General features: G+C 41.2%; 1 protein-coding gene across 1 annotated transcript; it reads left to right on the top strand.

The window, feature by feature from the left end:
* The first annotated feature begins 5,733 nt into the window (after window positions 1-5,733).
* On the top strand, window positions 5,734-11,842 carry LOC121718629 (intercellular adhesion molecule 1-like). The gene is made up of 5 exons (XM_042103707.1): window positions 5,734-5,858; window positions 9,404-9,673; window positions 9,984-10,331; window positions 11,353-11,610; window positions 11,726-11,842. The coding sequence occupies exons 1-5, from the start codon at window positions 5,783-5,785 to the stop codon at window positions 11,812-11,814; spliced, it is 1,041 nt and encodes a 346-aa protein (XP_041959641.1). The 5' UTR covers window positions 5,734-5,782; the 3' UTR covers window positions 11,815-11,842.
* The last annotated feature ends 11,683 nt before the right edge of the window (window positions 11,843-23,525 follow it).

Genomic DNA, 23,525 nt, shown 5'->3' with positions numbered 1-23,525 from the left:
ACAAATGGCAAAACCTCTCACCCAATCAGCAAAACATTGTAGTTCTCTTGCAAAAGCTAACACACCTTGCTTAACTCTTCACACCTTCTAACAGTAAACACAAGCCATCACAATAAGCACACAATGTGCCAACAACACACTGATGGTATGAATATAAAACACATCTGGCTTTTGCTTTCTCTGTGCACAAGGTAGACTATGTCAGTTTGAGGTCATACTTTTGTCATAGGTCTGTGAACATACAGGGATCCAAACTTCAAGTATTACTGTTTACTGTATTTACACACATCAAAACAAACACAAGTGTGTTTTTCCAAGTCAAAACACAAAATAGCATTTCACTGAGACAAAACAAATCAGTCTACATCGGGTCGTCTCTCTCAAAATTTCGTCTACATCACATGCAATGTCCTAGTCCAAGGCACCGGGGAAAATATATTCTGGAATGCCGTATCCAGGCCTGACATGACAATATCCCCACATGTAGACTGATTTTTTTGCCTGTAAAGGGCTATTTCTTTCTCTTCTTACCCTTCCTCCTCCCCCTCCCCATCCTCCTCTTGCTCCTTCTTGTCCTCTTCCTCTAACTTCACCTCCTTGTCCTTGTCATTCTCTCCCTCTCACTTCTTCACCTCCGCATCCTCTTCCTCCTACTTCTTCACCTCCACGTCCTATTCTTCAGCCTCCTCTAATTCTTACTCTTCTCACTCTTCCTGCTCCCTCCATTGTACCCATTGTACATTACCTGTGGCTTATTTATAGTGCTTAGGCTGATTGCAAAGTGAACTAATTATCTAAAACAGTTTTCACATGAGAAAGTGTGCCAGAGAGTTGGCAAAATAGTGTAAATAATAGCCATTGTGCCTACAGTTGTGCAAAGTGTGTGTTACAAAATTGCAAACTGAGTGCAAAGCAGTGTTTGTGCTTTTAGTTTTGCGAACTCAGTGAGTGGTTTTGCCATTTGTCTGTAGAGTTTTGCAAAAAAAGCCATAGTTACAAAAAATGTGTTTAAGCATTCAGAAAAAACTGTAAGACATGAATAACTATTATGAATGTGACATGCGTGTGTGAGTCCAAAAATAGCAATATTTCAGGAGTAAAAGGAGGAGGAATATTTCATTACATCCAATAATTAATATACGGTAAACAGTAAGCACACAACAACCCAGGTGGATATGGGCACACATAATATAGACAGTACAATAAATCACATTCATTTCCCAAACACAGGTGACCTTTTGGCTGCGCACCACGCCGTATGGCTCGAGTGGCCCACTAAGCAAAATAGAGGCGTGGGAGCGGGGCTGGAGCTTACCGGAGCGCGAGGGGCTATCAGAGGAGAGAGGGTCTGGAAAATCCACACGTCAATCCAAAGACAGAAAAAAATACCACCAGCCGCTTCTGCAGTGTCCATACCGAGTGGCTGATGGTTCCGTCTCCCACCAGGTGGCGAGATAAAGCCTGTGCGGCCTCCACTGCTCACTACTGATGACAGGCTAAATGACACAGAGGAATCAGGGTAGCTACTCTAAGAGACGCTAAATTAAGAGATAAAAACGCCATGCGTAAGGTAGCCTATGAGTTGATAATGCTATAACCTTTAGTGAACACCAAGCTGAAGTGTCATTCTGTGCTGCAATAATCTTGGATTGTTCTGATTCAAGTCTAGGCTATGGAGCGGTGTCTCCATTGTGTGTGTGTGTGTGTGAGTGTGTGTGTGAGAGAGAGAGCAGGACAAGGAGAGGCTATGTTTGGAAGGAAATGTAAGGACATTTGGGTGGTAAATAGCCTACTGTTAACTGAGCCAAATGACTAATGCTAGCTAAAAGGTTAACATTAGCTGTTGCTAGCAACCTAGAAGCTAGCTCCCAATGTTAACTATGAATTCTGATATTTCAAAATGGTGTTATGTAAAATGGTGCAATAATGCATGAATAATAGAGATTATGAAGGAGGACTCTTGTGTGCTAATTACCTATTTCTTTCTGTGCAATTTTTAAGTTTGTAGAACCCAACTAGCTATTATTTAGCTAACTAGCCTAGCACTTTTAGCCATATGTGCTAATTAAAAGTCCCCAGAAAGGCTGGATTATTAAGGTCAGTATCTGTATGTTTATGTGAAAATTAATTTGTTGAGTTGCCTACATTATGTTCATCCATTCATTGTCGCTATAACATGTAACAGTGAAACCTAACTTGTCAAAAGCAGTCTGTTTGTATACAGCTTACATTCATAAAATCTAATGTTTAAATCCTTCTCACAGGTGTCCCTCCAATGCAAAATATGGAATAAGTGCTAACAATTAAGTAGGCCTACCTTTCCTGAAGGATGTAATGGCTATCTAGGTTTTGTGTACTTTTTATAGTATACTGGTGATATGTCTTATTAATGTTAAGCAACACATACATATTGCATTACTAAAATTACCTATGTAGAATGTTTTTATGTTTGTAGTAAAGTCATATTGCTTGGTGTTTGTGCTATTTTATTGCTGTGGTATTTTGTGTAATGCTATTGTTCTTTTTGGCACGGCTCTTCATAATGATGCAGAATGCTCCTTTCACTTGAATGGACCTTCCCAATGTTCGGTGGTCTGCTAATTCTGTATAACAAACAGTTGCTAAATATAACAGATCTCTGTCAAGGAAAATGGGTTTTGTGCTTCTAATTCACGTCTTTCATATCACTACACAAGGACTGGAACTTCATTCAAAAGTGAAAGCAGACGGTTGATCGGCTGTGCTCTAAAGAATGTTTGATTCAAGTTCAGCGTGTGTTGTTGCGAACTATTTGTTTCTCAGCGAAAGCCACGATGAAACGGTAACATATAGGCTATAGCCTATGTAGGCTAAAGAGTCACATCGCGGGAAGTTTATTGTTTCGTTTTGGCAGGTAGCCGTGTAATAAGCAGGATAATGTATAGAACGCCGGTCATTATCGGGAAATAGGTCCCTTCAGGCCAGGACAAAACTCCTCCGCTGCGCGTCGGTGTCCGGTTCGCCCTGTCAGGACCTATTTCCCGATAATGACCGGCGTTCTATACATTACAGTGTTTCCCCTAGAAATGTTTCCAGCAGCGGTGCTATTACTTGGGGGGGGGGGGGGGGGGGGGGTTGTTGCGCATTTTTAAAAAAAAAAAAAAAATTATATCATACCTTCGTGTTTCTTTTGTGGACATTTTCAGCTTTCTTTTACATTATTGGTTAAAAATGATAGAAGAAAAATGAAATGGCACAACCCAGAAAAAGATTATTTACAATTTCTCAATCTCTATACAATCTCTAAGGCTCTTTGGTAATTGAATTGAATTGTTGGGGGGCCATTAATGCTGACACGCATGCACGTAGCCAGACGCTCTCCTTGTAGTCTATTTCTCAGTCCCAAAACAACAAACCCACGTATAAAAAAGTAAATACTCACTTTTCTTCTACATCACTCCCACAGTTACCATACAACTCACTCACAATTAACTCGAAAAGGACCTAGGCTACTTGATTGAAGTGCGACCGTTCGTCTCACCGTCAAGAGAACGCTGAAGTTATGAGAACACGTCTTTCTGATAAGAGAATGTAGGCTCCTATGTCTAATGCCGCAAACGTAGAAAAGGTCTGTTTGTGATAGCCTATTATAGCTAAGTGGACAGAATTTAGGCTATACGTATATGCCAACATATGCTCATATTTCCTTTAACTATCAGAAAGTTTAAACAGGCCTAGACTGTGTTCGCCTAGCTTTCCCATGCAAACATTACATGTAGCCCTACGCTAACGTTACAAGTCTAGGCTACAATTAACGTTAAGACCATACACCTTGTAGCACATTGGTTTACTCTATTGCATTACTTACGTTTTAATAATTTGTCGTTGAATGTTGATGGAGGCTCATCTTTGGGAAATCAGCTCTCTGGATAAAATTGTCAGCCGGAGCAAGAGTTCTCAGAGACGACACCGGACGTAAATCCAATCAGCAGAAAGAACCTCATCACAACAGTAGGCTAAATCGCAACAAACTTTTTTCCCCCCCATGTTAAATTCATTTCGGTAATCATGAATTGGTTTCTTTTATTTGATGTAGGCTAGGAGAGGAGGATGCATGTTTCACATTAGTGTCAATGTGTCAAAGCAGGCTTTGGATCAGAGGAATTGCTCAAGCTTAACATATGGCATAGGCTACAAGCGAATTCACGGCATACAAACAGCTTCGTGATGAAATATAACTAATATCATTTTTTATTGTCACCAGGCCTATAAGTAGGCTATTTATTGTGTAACCTACAAGTGAACGATGACACCATAGGCTACACTGTGGCGGAGCAAGACCCCATCAGTCGGATAGCTAAACAATGTAACCGTGTTCAGAACGTAGGCTAGCCATATGGGCTGCATACTTGTCTTTGGGCTTGTAATCACCTGACACATCATGCCGCATATATGTCCTGAATAATGAGAGGCTAAGTGCGGATTTGATGCACTTAACTTACTCAAGACTTTCAGAAAACAATTTCGAGATGACGTTGGCCGTTGTGCTTTTACAGTGTGTTAAGTGAATCTCGTGATATTATGTTGCAGCGGCGCTGAAAATCCAGCGGCGGCGCTGCGCCGCTGTTAAATACACTGTAGGGGAAACACTGTCATTATCCCTTACATTGCATATGACATCCGTCTCAAGCGCATATTCGGAGCGTTCATGAAGATGAGGTGAACAAAGGAATGTGGAGGAGTTTCGGATAGACAGTTCATGGAACTTGCAATAACTCATTGCAGATTTATGACAGGTGAGCAGATTGATGTAGCTGCAAACATGTACCTTAGACAAAGTATTTTACACAATCTACCTGAGGCCTGTTCATTTTGGTTGGGAAATTCAAATTCTGAGGTTTGTGTTTGCGTTTCATTGCTTCCAACAGACGTCTTACCCCTGCTGCCGAGGATGCCACTGCTGTTGAATATAAGATATGAGGACGCCCTGTAGATCAAGTAAGGTCCTATGGCTATGTGTAGAGGAACTGAAGTTGTGTAGAAGTTGAAGAGGTGGTAACAGCAGCCTCCACAGCCTACTTCAACTTTATTGAGCACCCTCTCCTGAACAATATGGTTTGTTTGGTGGCACACCATATTCCAACCAATTTCAAGGATTGTGATGTGTTACTGATTTTTTTGTGATGTTGTGAACATTTGAACAGATTGGATCAGCATTATATGTGAGAGTCTAGCAGTGTTCAATTCGCACTTGTTAATTTCCTCCTAAGTTTTGCTGAGCGTTTTCAAAGATTCTTATCCAAAAGGTCTCTGTATCTTTCATTACACCACAATTAAAGACATGTATTGTCCTCTATTCACTATGAAGCCAAACATGAATACTCTAGCTTATTAAGATTAGACTAAAGCTGCTGCAAAGTTACTGCAGAATGCAAAAATTACTGCAGAATGCAAAAACTTTGTTAATTTGGCAAAACCTTAAAGGTGCTCTAAGCGATGTTATGCGGCTTCAAAGCTAAAACATTTTTTGTCACATACAGCAAACATCTCCTCATAATCCGCTAGCTGCTTGTTCCCTGAATACACTGTAAAAAAATGTAGTGTCTGTAGACAGCCCAGGCTCCAAAACCGGCGACAAGAACAGCCTTAAAAAAGGAACAAACTATAACAACACACACACACACACACACACAGGAAGAGGGCCGGGCTAATCTTCTTGTGACAATTTCCTGTTTTTTTTTTTTTTTTTACCAGACTTACAAGCACAAGCAACCCAGCCAGCTCTCAACGCCCGTACACACGCATGGAATGGATCTTCCCCCTCCGGGGGATACTGCTCTGGATTTCCCTTCTGTGTTTTTTTAATATCCATGTATCAGGTAAGAACACTCCATTTTACATGAATACAATGTATTCCAGACGATTATGGCTCTATCTGACTCAGACCATGCAAGCGTGCTGGTGTACGTGTGCACATGCTGTGGTTCTCACTGGACTGCTATGGTGGTAGGCCTAATTCCAAAAGGCTAAATTGATTAACTTTTTAAAAAAAACAGACCTACATCTTCCATGAAACAGTCAAAAGTAAGTTTCTAAAATGAATGGGCCTATGAACAAGTAATTAACACATCTACAAGTTCTGTTTCAACACTTCCGTTTGAGTCGTTGCAGCATTAAGCGAACATAGGAATTTCCCTTCTTGAAAGTCACACTGTGTAACAGAACATGTGTAAAAGGTGTTAAGACATTAGATGTTAGGGGTGGGGATCGAGAATTGAGAATCAATTTTTCAATCCATCGTAATTGTACGCCTCCAGCATTATCAATACCTCTTAACAATGCCAACATGTTTTTCAGAGAATGGTCAACAGCTCTGTTCCGAGAGAACAGAAATTGAAATTAAAACACACAATGCCGTTCTGCGTGGTTTACCTTATTCTAAGTGGTCTAATTCTTCTAAAGAAAGGTTTCATGTGCCCAAAAGGTGTTGTAGTCACAGTTGTAGTGTTGTAGGTGTGTGTGTGTACCAGACACTCCTGGCCTCCTTCTCAGCCAGCATCACTGCTGCTAAGAAGGCTTTCTACAATGACAAAATCAACAGCGCTACAGACACTCGAAAACTTTTCTCAACCTTCAAATCGCTACTCAACCCTCAGCTGCCTCCTCCTCATTTTTTACAAACAAAGTGGCGGCAATCAGCAGTCAATTCTCTACATGCCCACTCAACGCATCTGACTAAGATACCGCACTCCTACAACCTCTAGGGACTGCTGGAACATCTTTTTTCGGCATTCACGCCTCTCTCCGAGAGTGAAGTATCTAGACTCCTGACATGCAGCCGTCCTACCACATGCTCGCTGGACCCTATACCTACGAGCCTACTTCAGTCCATCAGCCCGACCATCGCTCCAGCTATCACACATGTGATCAATGCCTCGCTAACCTCCGGCACATTTCCAACAGCTTCTCTCAACCCTGCTCAAGTCGAGAACTACCGCCCTGTCTCACTCCTGCCTTTCCTATCCAAAGGCATTGAATGAGCAGTCTCCAAACAGGTCTCTGACTTCCTTTCACAGAACAACCTTCTGGATCCAAATCAGTCTGGGTTCAAAAGCGGCCACTCTACCGAAACGGCTCTGCTGTCTGTAACAGAAGCCTTAAAAGAAGCCAGGGCGACCGCTCGGTCATCAGTACTCATTCTGCTTGACTTATCGGCTGCCTTTGACACGGTTAATTACCGCATCCTTCTCTCTATACTCGCTAACATGGGAATCTCCGGTTCTGCTCTCTCCTGGTTTGAATCCTACCTCACAGGACGCTCGTTTAACGTATCATGGCTTGCTCAGCTATCTGCACCTCACCATCTCATCACAGGGGTCCCCCACCACCTCATTGGGACAGATTATCCGTTCGCATGGCTTCTCATACCACTGCTATGCAGACGACACACAGCGACACACATTTTTGTAAACTGGACCACAATTTTGTAAAATTATGCACTATTTAGTAAAACAAGCGCTCATTGTTCTTAAATACATCTTGCAATACACACACACACACACACACACACACACACACACACACACACACACACATAGCCCATATCAATACCACCCCCGCTCCCCTGTCTACTAACTAGAGTGTAAGCCGGTGTACTGAAGTGTAAAGTTGGCAACCCTAACGGTGTTGATTACTGCAATGGGCTTTTACAGGCCTTTGTAAAAAAAACATCAAACAACTACAAAGCACTTTGGTGGAATTCAGATACACTATGTACATCAAATGAAAGCTCTTCATCAGATCTTTATTTATTTATTACGTATTAGTGGAAAAACAATGGACTGAACACACTGAACCAATTGGTGTTGCTTTGGCCCTCCTGCAAAGGTGAAATGTCACGTGAAATGTCACCCCTCTGGTTCTAGGCCTCACCTGTCAGATCACAGGAGAAATATTTGTTGCTGAAACCTGCTGTGCTGTCACAACTGCTGTGCTGTCAAACTGTGGTACGCATAACACCGGTGGTACGCGAGAAGGGCAATGTCGGAAAGGTGTTGTCGGAAATGTTTAATCGATTAATAATCTAATTCATTCATAAATAATAAATAATTTCGAATCGGGTTATAATGATATGGAAACGTGAAATTAAAGGAAATCATTTGTAAACTCTATAGTAGGCTATGTTTTCATTAAAAAATAAGCTACCCACAATACACGTGATTTCCTGCGGGCAGCACAGAATATCTGGCGCGTTAGTTTTGTGGAAATATAGGCTAGGTAGAAGGCTACGCAAACATGGAAAACTGGCTAAAAACAGGGACACTGTCCAAAAGCGATCGAAGAGGAGAAGTGAGAGAAACAGCAGATCTGAGTTGTTATGCGGTTCAGCTTCAGAACCAGCTTCCGAAAGACAAAATGCTCCAACTGTTGCCAGGCTCAAATCAAATCACTCCAAACTGTTCTCAGATGCTTTCTGCTAACTGATCAAGTGCAATTAATCAGATGCACGCTGTGCTTTATGTCCATTGAGTGCCAAAAACATAATGTTACGTTTTTCCTTCCCATGCGTTCAGTGCCAAAAACGTAATATTACATTTTATCATAACTCGGTTGCCGCTTTGGGTCGAATCAGTGACGCATGTGTAACAGATGCCAGCTAGCTTAGCTGTGCTTGTGGAACGTTGGTAAACCTCACTCCCCGACGCCTCAATACATGCTGGCATGCTTGGCATGGCATGAGTGCTGCTGGCATGCGAGCCAGTAGCCTGGGCTATTGGCTCAATTGTTAGCGCGCTCGCCTCCCGAACCGAGGTGCTGCTGTTTCGCGGGTTCGAGTCCGGGCGTGTGCAGGGCTGAATCTCGCAGGTTACACATGCACGTCAGGTCAAAACCAGGGCACTTTTCGTGGGTCTATCACTAGGTCTCGCCAGGTCTCGCTGATCACTTCCCGGAAAGTTTACAGGTAACACTTCAGATTTCATGAAAGACGATATATCTCCATTTCTAGAAAAAAACTGCGATTTTGATGAAAACTAGCCACTGTTTAGCTTGGGATTTCTCAGGAACAGAGGCGTGTAGAAATACACGGTTTGCACCCACTGAGAGCTTAAAGTCTTAAAGTTAAACAAGCCATTGTATGTGTTCATAGCTATAACACAGAATATGCTGTGGCTGTACAAAAATCATCAACAATGGTCTAGATTGCTGGCACTCTAGGACAAAGCTTCCGAAAACAGCTTGGCATTCAATGAGTTAATTATGTCTGATCAAGTTTGATATTCACATGACAGTGAGATGGTATGTGAGGGTAGAACAAAAGGAACCTTCAGAGATTGTCCCTGAACTTCTCTAACTATGTGGTTCTGTCAGACTGAGCTGCACCACACTAACTGCTTGCTGTTTTCCTGGGTGTTCTGGGGAGCAGGTCAGAACTGCAGAGGGAAGGAGCCAGTCATCGACCCTCCTGCTCTGGTGGTGAAGTATGGAGGTCCAGCCACAGCAACCTGCCACACTGAGTACAATGCAGATCTCATAGGCTGGGAAGCAACAGTGGGAGCTACAAGCAAAGAGAACACACAGCAGCTGGTGTGGAGTGTGGCCAGCGTCACTGACTGGTCACTGCAGGCTGGCATAACATGTTACGCCAACTCTGAATATGGGCAATGTCTGACTCTTCTACCAGTCACCATTTATAGTAAGTGAATCTGTTGTTTCCTGTTAATACTGTAAGTCCAGGATGATGCTTGAATAGCACATATTCAAAGTAGAATCAAATTAAAGAATCTGTGTTATCTTTTATTCTGTTGATGGTATTGATATTGTGCACATTTTCTTTATCATTTTATGGACACTGACTGTTGCATCGTTTTACTGCCTCAGAATAGACAAACTCGTAACATCACATGGAAACTTATATGCTGTCAAATACAAAATACTGTCCATAATTTTTTAAGGTTAACAAATACTCTCTCTCTCTCTCTCTCTCTCTCTGTGTTTCTCTACAGAAATTCCAGAGAATGTAGACCTTGTTATACTTAATGCTGGTCCACTGGAGGAGGGACACGAGTACTTGCTGGAGTGTGAGGTTCAGAGTGTGGCTCCACTTATCAAGCTCACTGACAACTTCACTGTCATCTGGTTCAGAGGGGTCACTGAGCTGAAACGATCAGGCTACTCTCAGTTCACTATTAACGGTGATCAGTCTCAGAATGTCACTGTGAGAACTAATCTGAGTATCACTGCTTCCACAGAGGACCACAGAGCCTCCTACAGCTGTGCTGCCCATCTGGATCTGGACACAGCTGCGACCATTCCTGACACCAGATCGAATAGTATCCTACTGGAAGTATTGTGTACGTCGATTAATGTTATGATTTAAAATATTTACACTGGTTGTACTGAAAATGCTTCTGCAATTTGGCATGTCTTTGATCAGAAATGTCTGATGTAAGTCCTTCTAAACTGAAGTCAAATACTAAGCTAATGTTTCTCACATATGGTATTATGGCCATAGAGGTTTTCTGATATCTAATTGTTTAATACCACTAAGAATAAGAATATATCCACTACTGTTAGCAGCACTAGTAGTATCCACATGTAGCTGATAGCTGTGAAAGGAAATGTGACTATCTTTGCTGTAAAAGCTTTGATATCTGACTGGTCCAGAAACCTGCAGGAAGTATTAACGAGCATGTGTTAGCACTGTACTGAAAAGAGCACATGTTTAAAAAGAGCCTTTGGGAATAGCCAGTAGATGAATACTTATAGTTACTTCTTGACTAGCAAAGTATATATACTCTTTTGATCCCGTGAGGGAAATTTGGTCTATGCATTTATCCTAATCCGTGAATTAGTGAAACACACTCAGCACACAGTGAGGTGAAGCACACACTAATCCCAGCGCAGTGAGCTGCCTGCAACAACAGTGGCACTCGGGGAGCAGTGTCTTGCTCAAGGGCACGTCAGCCGTGTCTACTGGTCGGGGTTCGAACTGGCAACCCTTCGGTTCCAAGTCCGAAGCGCTAACCAGTAGGCCACAGCTGCCCCATGGCTGCCCCAACTAGCCACGAATATAGTTTTTTTTATATAAATTACACTTTGTAGCTCCCCCTTTACAGTGCAAAAAATGATATCTTACCAAGTGTTATAATCTTATTATCTTATAATCGCATTGTGTTTAGTATAAAGCTACTTACTTTAAGCTTTCTTGTAAGATTATTTGGCTTAAAATAAGTCAAAATCTAAAGAATATTTTTTTGTTGTTGTTGTTGCACAGAAGTTTACAGCAGGTCATCTGATAATCGATTTGTTCTCCCTACAATATCCTCATGCTAATTTGGTCATTCTTATTCTGTGTCCCCCGTCCTCTGGCAGATAAACCCCGAGTGTTGAACAGCACTGGGAACACGACCGTCGGCGTCGGCGACAAACTGGAGTTGAGCTGCACGGCTGATGCCAACCCCAGCCCCTCCTTCCAGTGGAAGCACAGCGGTTTGGTGTTAGCAGGTAACAACAACAATACGCTCCTGATCGACTCTGTCACTGTGGACAACGAGGGCGTTTATGAGTGCATCATCAAGAACAGTCAAGGACAAGTGTCCGCAAAGATGGACGTGAAAGTCGAGAAGAAAGGTGAGTTGTAGAAACCTCCTTCGTTGTCATTCGTTTCATACCTGCAGTGTTTTTTTTCAACCCACGTAATCATTCCATTGGTCTCTCTCTCTCTCTCTCTCTCTCTCTCTCTCAGGCAACCCAGTGGGAATCATAATCGGTGTGGTATTGGTGGTGATGGTCCTAGTTATTTTGGGTGTAGTAATCTATAAGAAATACTTCTAAATAAAGAAATAGGCATGAGCATAATGGAGCACTTGTGTATGTGCGTGTGTGTGTGTGTTCATAAATATTCTCATAACATTTTACTGTAGACCTATTGGGTGCAAATCAATGTATAGGCTATGTCTTTCCTTGAATGATCAATGCATTTGAAATGATATGGGCAGTTTTGGGGAGTAACGAGTTACATGTAACGGAATTGAGTAATTTAATTACAAAATAAATGTAACTGTAACCCATTACAGTTACTGGAAAAATGTGCAATTAAATTACTGTCACTTATATTGCGTTTTTAGCTTTTTTTTTAAATTATGATGAATATAACTGAAATAGATGACGACCGAAAACTCATGAAAACGGACAATCTGGACATTTTATCTGGACATTTTATCATAACTCTGCTTTTGATGGTTGCCGCTTTGGGTCGAATCAGTATAGAAGCATATGTGTAGCTTAATTCAAATGAAAATGCAATCTGCAATATGCAATTTAAAAATACATTACATTATGCAATTCATTATGTAATTTAATATTGCAATTTGCAATAATTTCCAACAAATTGTATTTTAATCTGCAAAGTGACAATGCAATCCTAAAATCAATTTGAATAATTTTGGTTAAAAAATAGAATAAACATGGATTGAATTGCATTCCATTTTGCCATGGTACTTCAGTCTCAAAATTCAAATGGCAATTCATTTTGCATTTCAATTTTCAATATTCAGTTTCATCATTTAACTGTCAATTTGTTTTGTAATTTAATATTCAAAGTGCAATGTAGGATTGCATTTTGAAAACATATTTGGCAAAACTGACAATGCCAGCCTGAAAACAATTTGCATTATTTTGGGCAAAACGTTTTGCCATCGTTTTGAGGCATTTTATTCAAATGGAAAAGAAATAGCGCCCCTCGTGATTGCATTGCACTTTGCGCTCTTTGTGTTGCAAAATTCAAATGGCAATTCGATCTGTAATCTGTCAAGTCACTCGTCAAGGCGGGAACTATAGGCTACAGAGAGAGAGAGAGAGTCTTGATGTCTGTCCTAGGTTAGGGGCTGTCGAGTGCCGCTCTCCAGCATCTTGTTTTTTTATGATTATTTGTTAATTTGTTTATGTCCTGATGTCTGTGTGTGAAGCGCTTGGGGTTGCATTCTGTGCATAGTAAATGTATATAAATGCGGTGATTGGACTACACCTAAATCACACTGATCTGTTGAAATTGTACAACCTGTGTGAGGAGTTTGATATAGTGTATATACTGTACTGTATATATAGAGCAGGGGTTCTCAAAGTTTTGATTCGTGAGGGAACCCAACATTGAACTGAGGGCCACCAAAGGGGAGAAAAATAAAAAAAAGAAACCTGGAAAAAAAATCCCATTTGTAATAATTTTAATGACCAGGTTGCATCTCTACAGTTTATATGTATTGCATTAAACACATTTTAATTCATAACTGAGGCTTAACCTGGCAAAACCTGTGAAAATCTTAAGAAAAATTGCAATGCGGGGCCAATTCCAGCTACCAAGGCACCACAGGAAAACCTGACGGCCACAAAACACCACTAAACGGAGATTCATTCTTTTCAAATCACACAGTACAGTTGTACAGTTTTAACAGTTAACAGAGGCTACAAGCCTCTTAGGGGGCAGCCCTGGCCTACTGGTTAGCGCTTCAGACTTGTAACCGGAGGGTTGCCAGTTAGGGTTAGTCCCGGCACGGTCTGGCTAGCTCGGCTTTGGCTGACGGTCTGAAGCCGGCTAGTGTGTGTGTGTGTGTGTCAGTGCGTGTGTCTGTGTGTCAGTGTGTGTCTGTGCATATGTGACAGTGTGTGTGTGTGGCTATGTCAAGCCGGCATTGCAAAGGGGAAGGACAAGAGGAGTACATAAAATACAAGAGTAGTAGAAGTGGGAAATCCTGGGGTTTTTCAGATAACCACTCACTTCCAGTTTGTGTGTGTGTATGCGTTTGTTTGTGTGTGTATGTGTGTGAGAAAGAGAGAGACAGAAATTAAGTTATGAAGGGGGGGGAGAGAGAGAGAGTCAGTCTCAATGTTGCCAATGCTCTAATTGTTAGTGTAACCATTGTTGTGCTGTTTTGTTTTGTGCTTTGGTAACACCGTACCTACAGTCATGCTAATAAAGCAACCTTAAATTGAGAGAGAGAAAGAGAAACTATGTTGAATGTTCTGTTTTGTCTTGTGTCCCGTCTCTTCCACCAATGCTTTGAACAGTTGTAGTTCATTTGTTGTGGTAATAATCAGGGCTGTAGTGGAGGCTTAACTCAAGTAAAGACACTTTATCCACCTCTGACATTTCAGAAGTTCAAGTTTATCCACCTCTTATTAGAGGCAACTCACCTCTCAAACGAGTTTAATCACCAATTGCAACTAACATTTAAACAGTACACTGTATTATCTGCATTCACAATATGTACACTCACGAACACTCTAGGGACCATTTGCTACCACTGGTATTGTTATAGGACTAGGACAATATCCTCCACCATCATCAAACATGTTCTGAATGACTGAGAAGACACAAAGGGGCTTAGGGCACTCAGGAGACTTCAGATTCCTTGCTCAGGTGCTCTTCTGCGACGGGTGAAGTGAGAATCCAAAGAAAAAAGAATTTGCAGAGGCACTCTGAGGTTGAAAAGTATAAAAAGCCTTTAATTCATCATGGCAAGATCTGGTTAAAAGCACTGAATGACTTTTTAAAAAATTATCATACCGCATGGCGCAGTCCACCTTACCGTGATCACATAATTCATAGTTTATCCACCTCTTATTTCACCACTGCACTCCTGGACAATAACACCATCCTCAAACATGTGAGAGTGACAGGGCAGAGACCAATAGGGCAGAGGGACAGAGTGAGATCAGACAGTTGCAACACAGTGATTCAAACGTCAAGTGCTAGTCAGAAGTGAATATATCACACCAGAATAGTTTTAGACAGAAAGTGAAGCAAGATTGAGGAAGTCAACTTTACTCATTTTAACACAAATGAGAACAAGAAAGAGGAAGTGTGTGTGTGCATGTGTGTGTGTGCGTGTGGGTGTGTCTTCATGAATCTTCATGGTTCTTGGAACACTCTGTGCTTTGTATGTTTTGGAATATTGTCATATGCGGCGGTGGTATAGTCGTTAAGGAGCTGGGCTAGCATCCAGTACCCTGAAAGTTGTGGGTTCAATTCCCGGCATCCACCATTGTACCCCTGAGCAAGGCACTTAACCGCAGGTTGCTCCAGGGACAATGTAATCCCTTGTAATATAGTTGACATATGTAAGTCACTTTGGACAAAAAGTGTCTGCTAAATGTAATGTATACATACATGTACAACACAAACACCCTTTATAGTTTTTAAGTGAAGCCCTATAAACATACACACCAGTAGGGTTAAAATAAACATTACACACCAGTAGGGTTGAAATAAGGATTCTCTCCAGGAGGGTTGAAATAAGGATTCTCACCAGTAGGCCTCTTCTGGCTTCTGGATTTATTAATGCCTCTACACAATGTTTTCTTTCACATCCTTATGTCATTTCAGTCAAAGGTAAAACTAAGCAGACCAACAGAGTACATCTCAGTTATTTCCTTCGATGTTTTGTTTAACAGAAATCATGTAGGCTAGCATTCCAAGTTACATAATAGAAACTAATGCGTTAGCTTATGGCTAATGTATATGAGAAATCCCATAGAGATGCTAACGGTTAGCATAATCGATACACGTAGATATTTATAGCTAACTTCAGTCAATTTACAAAAATACTCAAAGGCTAATGTTTTCTCTCCATATAATACCATGTAGGAAAAATGTGACTCTCAATGCTACGTGAACAGAGCTCTGCACAAAATCCCAAGTAGCCTACATCTTGGTCGTGACTTGCGCTACACAAAATAAACATTAGGCCTGGGTGTGACAAGGTGGACCCACTAGCGATCATGTGACATTTGCTCTGCTGCAACCATACTGACAGTATATATATCTATGTGCTGCAACCAGGGGCTTCTCTCGCATACACCTCCTGTATTTAGTGAATGTATGGGGTTTCAATGCATGATTTTGAGTGTTTTTTCCCCATAAGTAATTTAAATACTCGATAATGTAAATTTGCACATCGTTAAAACAACAATCACGATATTATCGCAGACGATATATATCGCCCACCCCTAGTTATGGAGTGGTTTAGAAGAACTGTATGATTTTCAAAACATGCATTTCATCGAAAATATTTCATCAGAAGATGTGCTAACGTTAGTTTGAATTGCACTGTCATTGCACGTTGGTTACACTTTTATTACTAGCGCAGGCTAACATCCCACCCATTTATTTTTTCCGGTTTTATCTGTCTCAATCGGTGTACTTACGTGAGTACACTTTTGTGTAGTACCCTATGTGCACTGTGTGCTTACTGGCGGAGTGCGCAAATTTTAACAGAATAGTGTTGTCTCATATCAAACACTAACTCCGTGCACTTCACGGAAATGACGATCGCAACATTTAAATATAACTTTATTGGCGTCCTCAATTCGACAGTGACATGGTCATACTGTGTAAAAACATGAACCGTTTATGTTATAACTTGCTTGTACCTCTGTAAAGTCTGTTTTCCACTGCTGCTGCTTCAGATTTCTCAACCGCGATTACCGCGAGTTTGAAAACGCTCCCTCTCCTTCCGCTATTTGGCCAAGATGGCGTCCGTTAAGGGCGAAAAAAGTGTCCAGCGTTGCACACTCAGCTTTTTGACCGTTATAAGTGCACCATCCGGGAACTTGCAGTGCCCTTCGTGTCGTTGGAATTTTCAGTGTGAACACCCTCATGCACTCAAATTAGGTATTGTAAGTGCAGAAGTATGCGATTTGAGACACAGCCATATCACTAGACTAGCTAACTAGCATGAAATCAAGGATCTTTGGTAACAGTTAGCCCAGCATTCACCTATTTTGTTCGGAGTAACCAATGTTATGGCTAGTGAAGATATTTTTTCAGCCAACTTGTCATTGTAATATTATATTACTGATTTTACTCTTAATCTGATTTACACCTTAAAAAATGTGATTAATGGCCTTGCATTTTGGTTATGATATTTGTTCTTTTATGGAACTAAAATCACATTATTTACTTGTAAAACATGCTAACACACTTTATTTACCTAAAGTAAACTGCCAGTTTAGTTATTTCCTTGAATGAACAATATGGCATTTTTTGCATTGTGTGGGTCCTTATGTAATATTAACTCTTTGAATGTCATAATTATATGTTTCAGGTGAGAGAGATTGACACCACATGCATTGCAAGTTTTGCAATTATTCTGCAGACCAAGACGGTCTCATCAGACATCACCAGCTTAACCACAGAAGACCAAACCATTGGCCGTGTGTTTACCCCAACTGTGTGTGTGTCTTCAAAACCCACATCACATCAACACAAGGTCACATCTTTCAAGAAATCATAGGAAAGGTACATCTGTTCACCATCAATCTAATTACACGTTCAAATGTGAATGTTGTGATTTCCAAGAAATATGTTCTGAAAAAGATTTTTTTAAACATCTTGGAAATCACCTTACAATTCAGGAGAGTGTTCCTTGCCCTAGGTTGTGAGTTTAAGACAAATACATATTCAACGTTCAACTCCCATAAATGTAGGAAACACAAACATTACACATTGAAAGATTTTAGAACTGTGATTCAGCCTCTTGTGATTTCTGGAGATGACATTGCTGATGTAAGTGTGGGTGATGAAAGTGTGGCCTCAAGGTCATGTCAGGATGATGTGTTGAGGGAAGACAGAGTAGGTCATTGTGAGTATGAAACAGTAGAACACAAGATTGCAAGTCTTTTCCTTTGTATGCAGACTGTTTTACACGTCTCACGAAGTGCAGTTCAACGAATAGTTGATGAAATTCGGGATATATTGACATACACAAAATTCCATGCCTTTCACTCCGCAGCAGAGGTTCTTGAAAAACACAATATTTCAGCCGAAAACACTCTGGTTGGGGAAATAGTTGATTCTTTATTTACATCCACTCCATTAGCAACTACAACATCTGTGAAAGGCTGTCTATCTACTGACCACCGAAGAAACTTATATTTCAAACTAAATTTTCCTCTGATTGAGCCTGTAGAATATCTGTATAGACAGGGCAATAGGAACTCGCTTTGTCTATGTACCATTGGCATCAGTGCTTGAAAATCTTTTCAGACGCTCTGATTTTTCAAGTGCATTAGTTTTAAGACAAGAAAGCTCACCAGGTGTTTACAGTTCTTTCCAGGATGGCCAGTACTTCAGGCAGAATAGTGCTTGCCTTGGTGAAGATGTAGAAATCAGCTTGGCTCTGTACATCGATGAGTTCGAAGTGTGCAACCCTTTAGGTACATCCAGAAAGATCCACAAAATAGTTGCTGTGTTTTGGGTCATCCTAAATTTACCATTAAAGTTCAGGGCAAGTCTGACATCCATTCAGCTGGGAGTTTTAGGGAAAAGTGTTGATGTCAAGAAATTTGGGTATGAGAGATTTTTAGAGCCACTGATAAAGGATCTAAAGCATGTTGAGCAAAATGGGGTGTTTGTGGAGACTTTACAGAGGTCTGTTGGAGCAAAGCTGTTCTGTGTCTGCGCAGATAATCTTGGAGCGCATGGCTTAGCAGGATTCCAAGAGAATTCCCTTTGAGAACCATTGAGCAGCACAATAGGTTTGTGGATGACCTAAAGCAAAACCAAACTCTTACGAGTGTAAATGGGGTAAAACGAGAGTGTGTGTTAAGTAAGCACTTGGCTTCCTTCCACCCTGTGACAGGATTTCCCCCAGATATTTTACATGATTTTTTTTGAAGGGGTCATTCCAGTGGAATTGTCATTGTGCCTCAAAGACTTGATTTCTAAAAGATTTTTCACACTTGACAGGCTTAATCACAGCATCAGTTCATTCCCATACAAGAACACTGACCAAGTCAACAAACCAAAGATCATTACTAAAGCAGCCCTCTCAAAGGGTACTATTGGGGGCAGTGGGCATGAAAATTGGGCGTTGTTGCGATTACTTCCCCTTATGGTTGGTTGTTGTGTTCCAGAGAATGAACCATCATGGGAAATATTAATGGACCTAAAGGAGATCGTTCAAATGGTTGTGTCTGACAAATTCACAGAGGAAACATTAAGCTATCTTGCATTAAGCTACAGTATCTTGCATTAAGCTACAGTATCTTGCATTCAAGTTATCAGAACATCACTTACTACTTACAACCACATTTCCTAATTTTGTCTTGAAGCCCAAACATCATTTCATTGAGCACTACACACACCTCATACGCTGTTATGGTCCATTGGTGGACCTCTGGACCATGCGGTTTGAATCAAAGCATAGCCTCTTCAAAAGAGTTGCACGTAATGTGCATAATATGAAGAATGTGCTGATGTCTTTAGCTACGAAGCATCAGCAGTTGATGGCATACCATTTGGATGGGCAAAGCGTCTTTAAGTCAGACCTTTACATTGACAAAGTCAATGTCAAAGTCAAGGTCAAAGTCAAAGTCAAATTCCCAGCTGTTCAAGTGGGATCTTTGGACATTGCACAGAGGTCTGCTGTGTTAAGAAAATTCCCAGGTGTTGAAACGGTCTCTGTCACTCGTAAAGTGCAATTCTTTAGAACAGAATATGGTCAAGGCATGATTATCACAGCTGGGCAATGCTATGGTCAGCCAGAGTTTTTTAAGATTTTGAGCATTTTAGTTGATGCTGACAAGGTGTCATTCCTATCCAAAAAGCTTGTAGCATGGTATCTTTAAGCAATATAGCACGAGTGAGAGTGGGGTTGGTCATGGATATTCCCACGGGTGTTGTTCGGCCGTAGCCACGAGGCCGGAGGCCGAGTGGCGCAGGCAACAACAGCCGTGGGAATATCCATGACCAACCCCACGATCACGAGTGCTATATTGCTTTTATACAAAAATTCTACCACAAACTAAATAATCTGAAAACACCCCAATATTGTTTAAAAATTTTAATTTCGACATCGTTCTTACGCATCAAAAAACAGTTCCCTTTTCAATAGACAGCGTCTTGGTTGCTAGGTAACCAACATTCCAGATCCCTCTTTACAGGTCTTTGTGGTTTACGTGTCTTCTTGAAAGAAATGTTGAAAGTCGGGCTGAAATCACATTCATATCTAGCTTTGCTGCATGCATGTTACAAGGACACTGGGCCATGTTATGTAAGGGACATGGTACTGCAAATAAACGGAAACATAGCCTACATTGCAGAACCACTCAACTTTATTAATTTATGGTGAATAAATGTTACACTACTGTGCACAGCCCCATATGTTTTTCTGACACGATGCTAGCACGTTAGCAGCGGTTAGCTAACTATGCTAACGTTAGTTATCTACAAGTCTCCTCCAAGTGACAATCATATTATAGGCCCTACACAATGCTGGCAATGCTGAGAACAATTAGCATCATCAGGTTCTATATATACAGTCTATGGTTTTAACATTCCATATGTTATCTTAATGCAGTGGAAGTAGATTGGGGCCCAAATAGAACGTTCAAGCATTGTTTTTGTTTTTATTGTTGAAAGGGTCTATTTCAAGAGAGTTCCATTATCAGCATCATAGTTGGCCCCACAAGACTTCCTTTTTAACATTCCATATGTTATCTTAATGCAGAGGAAGTAGATTGGGGCCCAAATAGAACGTTCAAGCATTGTTTTTGTTTTTATTGTTGAAAAGGGTCTATAGATGTGCTAAAAGAAAAGCTACAGCTACAGGGAGACTTTACATTACAATTTGAGGACCCTGATTTCACGAATGCACTTTGCACTTTGTCACACATATCCGAACTACCCCATGATCGTGCAGTTTTGCACATTAAGTGGAAAATTGCATCCCAGCTTGACGATAGTGATAGTCAGTCCCTTGGATCCATATCATCGCTGGATACGGCAGGCTTAAATTCTCCAGTGCACACCTCAACTAACCCCTCACCACCCACTTCAAGGAATTTGCGCAGCACTTCAGTTTGGCCTTCTCCATTTACTATCCCCCCTCTGTCTCATGATGTGGAACTAAAATTAAGAAAAGCAAATGAAGTTTATGAAAAGACCAAAATAGGGATTGATGTGACAAGAGACATAAAGACGGACATTCTGGACAAAATTACTCAAGTGACTTTTGACATTACGGCTTATCCTAGGCCTCATGAAGTCGAATCCATTGCTGCCGCTTTGATATCCAAGTACCCATGCCTCAAAGAGAATGATGGCAGTGGTTATGAGGGATGGTTGACCAGCATTAGGAACAGGTTCAGTAAGCTCCGAGTGGCTGGTTGCAGTGAAGTCTCTATCAACAGCAAATCCAAGGGAGACGGTGACATGACTACATACACTCTGAAAAGGGCTAAACGTGGTGAAATTAACCATTGTCCTAACCATCCAAATGAACATGATGATGCTTCACTTGAGGAACAAAGAATGCTCTTGATGGAAGCATCAAAGAAAGCCTGAGTAGATGACACACTTATCAGAGTGAAGATGGACCTGACATTCTCCCTCAGGAGAAGGGAGGTGGTTGAGGACCAACCCATGGTGATGGTGATACAAAATCGATGGCCTGCTTTGTTCTTTAAAGAACAGGTGTGTTTTTACAAAATTGACAGGTTGTCATTTAAACAGCTGTAGACTTTCATTTACATGGTAATATTCGGAGCAACACTATTGCTTTACTCACTTTTCTTCTGTACATGGTAACAGATTGGTGAGGAGTTTTTTCGCATCACCAACAAGAACTTACTGGGAACATTTCGAGCTGCAGTGGAGAAATACACTCCGAAACTCCTTCGGCTCTACCGTTCCCGGAAAGCATCCTTTGGACAGGACCTAGAACACATCCTGATGAAGCTTGATGATGAGGTGTGAGTTATGGTAGAGAAAATACCTCTGTCACTGAGGTGAATGTTTGAATGTTTCTTTGTCTGATATAAACACATTTTCCCCCTTTCTTTTGTGTTTTTTGATAGACCTCTAATATGTCAGAGGACTTCCCATTTTTCTCCGTGAGGAACCTGGAAAACTTTTCAAGCAATGTCTTGTAAGTATCAATTATCATAACAGAATAACCACTCATCATTCCAGAAATATATGGAGAAAAAATTAACATAGAAAGATGGGATGGAAGAAGATTGCCTCAGCTACAAATGTAATTTAAAAATGTAAATCAGGTTTATTGGTCAAGTATACTTGTGTATACAAGGAATTTGGTCTCAGCATTTATCTCATCCATGAATTAGTGAACACACAGAGCACACACTAACCCAGGAGCCTGCCTTGCTACAGCGGCACTCGGGTAACAGTGAGGGGTTAGACGCCTTGCACAAGGGCACTTCAGCCATGGATGTGGGCATGGGAGAGTAGTGCTCAACCACTTCCCCCGCCCACATTTTTCCTACTGGGTCGGGGATCGAACCTGCAACCCTTCGGTTACAAGCCAAAACCCCTAGCCAGTAGGCCACGGCTGCCCCATTAGAATTGCAAAATGAAGATGATGTGTGTTGTGTGTACTTGAAAATCACCTTTGAATGCTTTTGTCATCTCTGTTATAGGAAACTGATCCAGATGATGTGGCTGTAAAGGGAGTGGCTGTGGGGGTGCTTTATGTCCTTGAGGACTGTGCTGTGGAAACCTCCTCTCCAAAGGTGCAAACATTTAATTGATTCTGGAGGAATCTGTAGTTCTACTAACCTGACCCTAGCCAGATGAATTTCGCTCCGCCAAGCTCCACTCATCCATCTGGAACCGATCCATTGAAGTGTTGCTTCAGAAGGCTGGGCCTAATCAAAAAATATGATTGAATAAGCCACTTGTCCGTCATCTATTGACGTGCTACTTCAACCACTCACATCGAAGCCAACCCGTGATGCTAATAACAGTCTCACAGTCGCTTCTACGTTATGTCACATCTATGAAACTCCCGCCCTGCGTCCTGATTGGCTGTACCATAAAATCGGTTGCAGAAATCACTCTCAATGGAAGAGGTCCCAGATGGATGTGAGTGAAGCTAGGCGGAACTAAGCGGAACGACATTCATCTGGCTAGGGTCAGGTTATAGTTCTACAGGACATCGCGGATACTCCCACTGCAGTGGCATACCTTTTTGGCCTTATATACGCCCTCAACATTTCCTACCCAGAAGATCTCAAGTACACTTTTGATACTCTACAGAGCGTCTTTATGGAAATGGGACCTAAATGCACAAAGCGTGTCCGATCACTTAAGAACAAACTTGCACTTTCAAATAGTGGAAAATGAGGCTAAGGGCAGTAATATAAATGTACTGTTCTTATTGTGTAGCTCATGTTAACAGGATAATTTGCACCTTCATGTGTGGTTGATTTCAATGTTTTATTTTTTTGCACATATGCAAGAGACACTTATGGCATTCTTAAGGATATCTTTAGGATATCTTTCAAGTTTATTTTTTGTAAGTATTGCTTACCATACAATATCCCAGATCTCTCCTGCCTTGGCCTTCTATTCTGTGTTGCTCCTTGTCAACTCTAATGCTGATGGACTCTTTTAACCAAATGTTCAACAAACTTCCACACATCCCAAGAGGTGTGGTTACAGTTGCTCACTAACCATCATAATACATGCATAAGATCACCACAGACAAACATTTACAAGTATTACATTAGAACACACAATCACATGC

This window comes from Alosa sapidissima, chromosome 9, assembly GCF_018492685.1.
Source record: "Alosa sapidissima isolate fAloSap1 chromosome 9, fAloSap1.pri, whole genome shotgun sequence".
NCBI classification, from domain to species: Eukaryota; Metazoa; Chordata; class Actinopteri; order Clupeiformes; family Clupeidae; genus Alosa; species Alosa sapidissima.
Note: the sequence above shows the minus strand (reverse complement) of the source record. Positions and strands in the feature narration are given on the sequence as shown.

Coding starts and splice junctions, on each gene's coding strand:
- LOC121718629 (XM_042103707.1), top strand. CDS start 5,783: ATGGAATGGATCTTCCCCCTCCGGGGGATACTGCTCTGGATTTCCCTT. Junction 5,859..9,403: donor TTTTAATATCCATGTATCAG/GTAAGAACACTC, acceptor TCTGGGGAGCAG/GTCAGAACTGCAGAGGGAAG. Junction 9,674..9,983: donor TCTACCAGTCACCATTTATA/GTAAGTGAATCT, acceptor GTTTCTCTACAG/AAATTCCAGAGAATGTAGAC.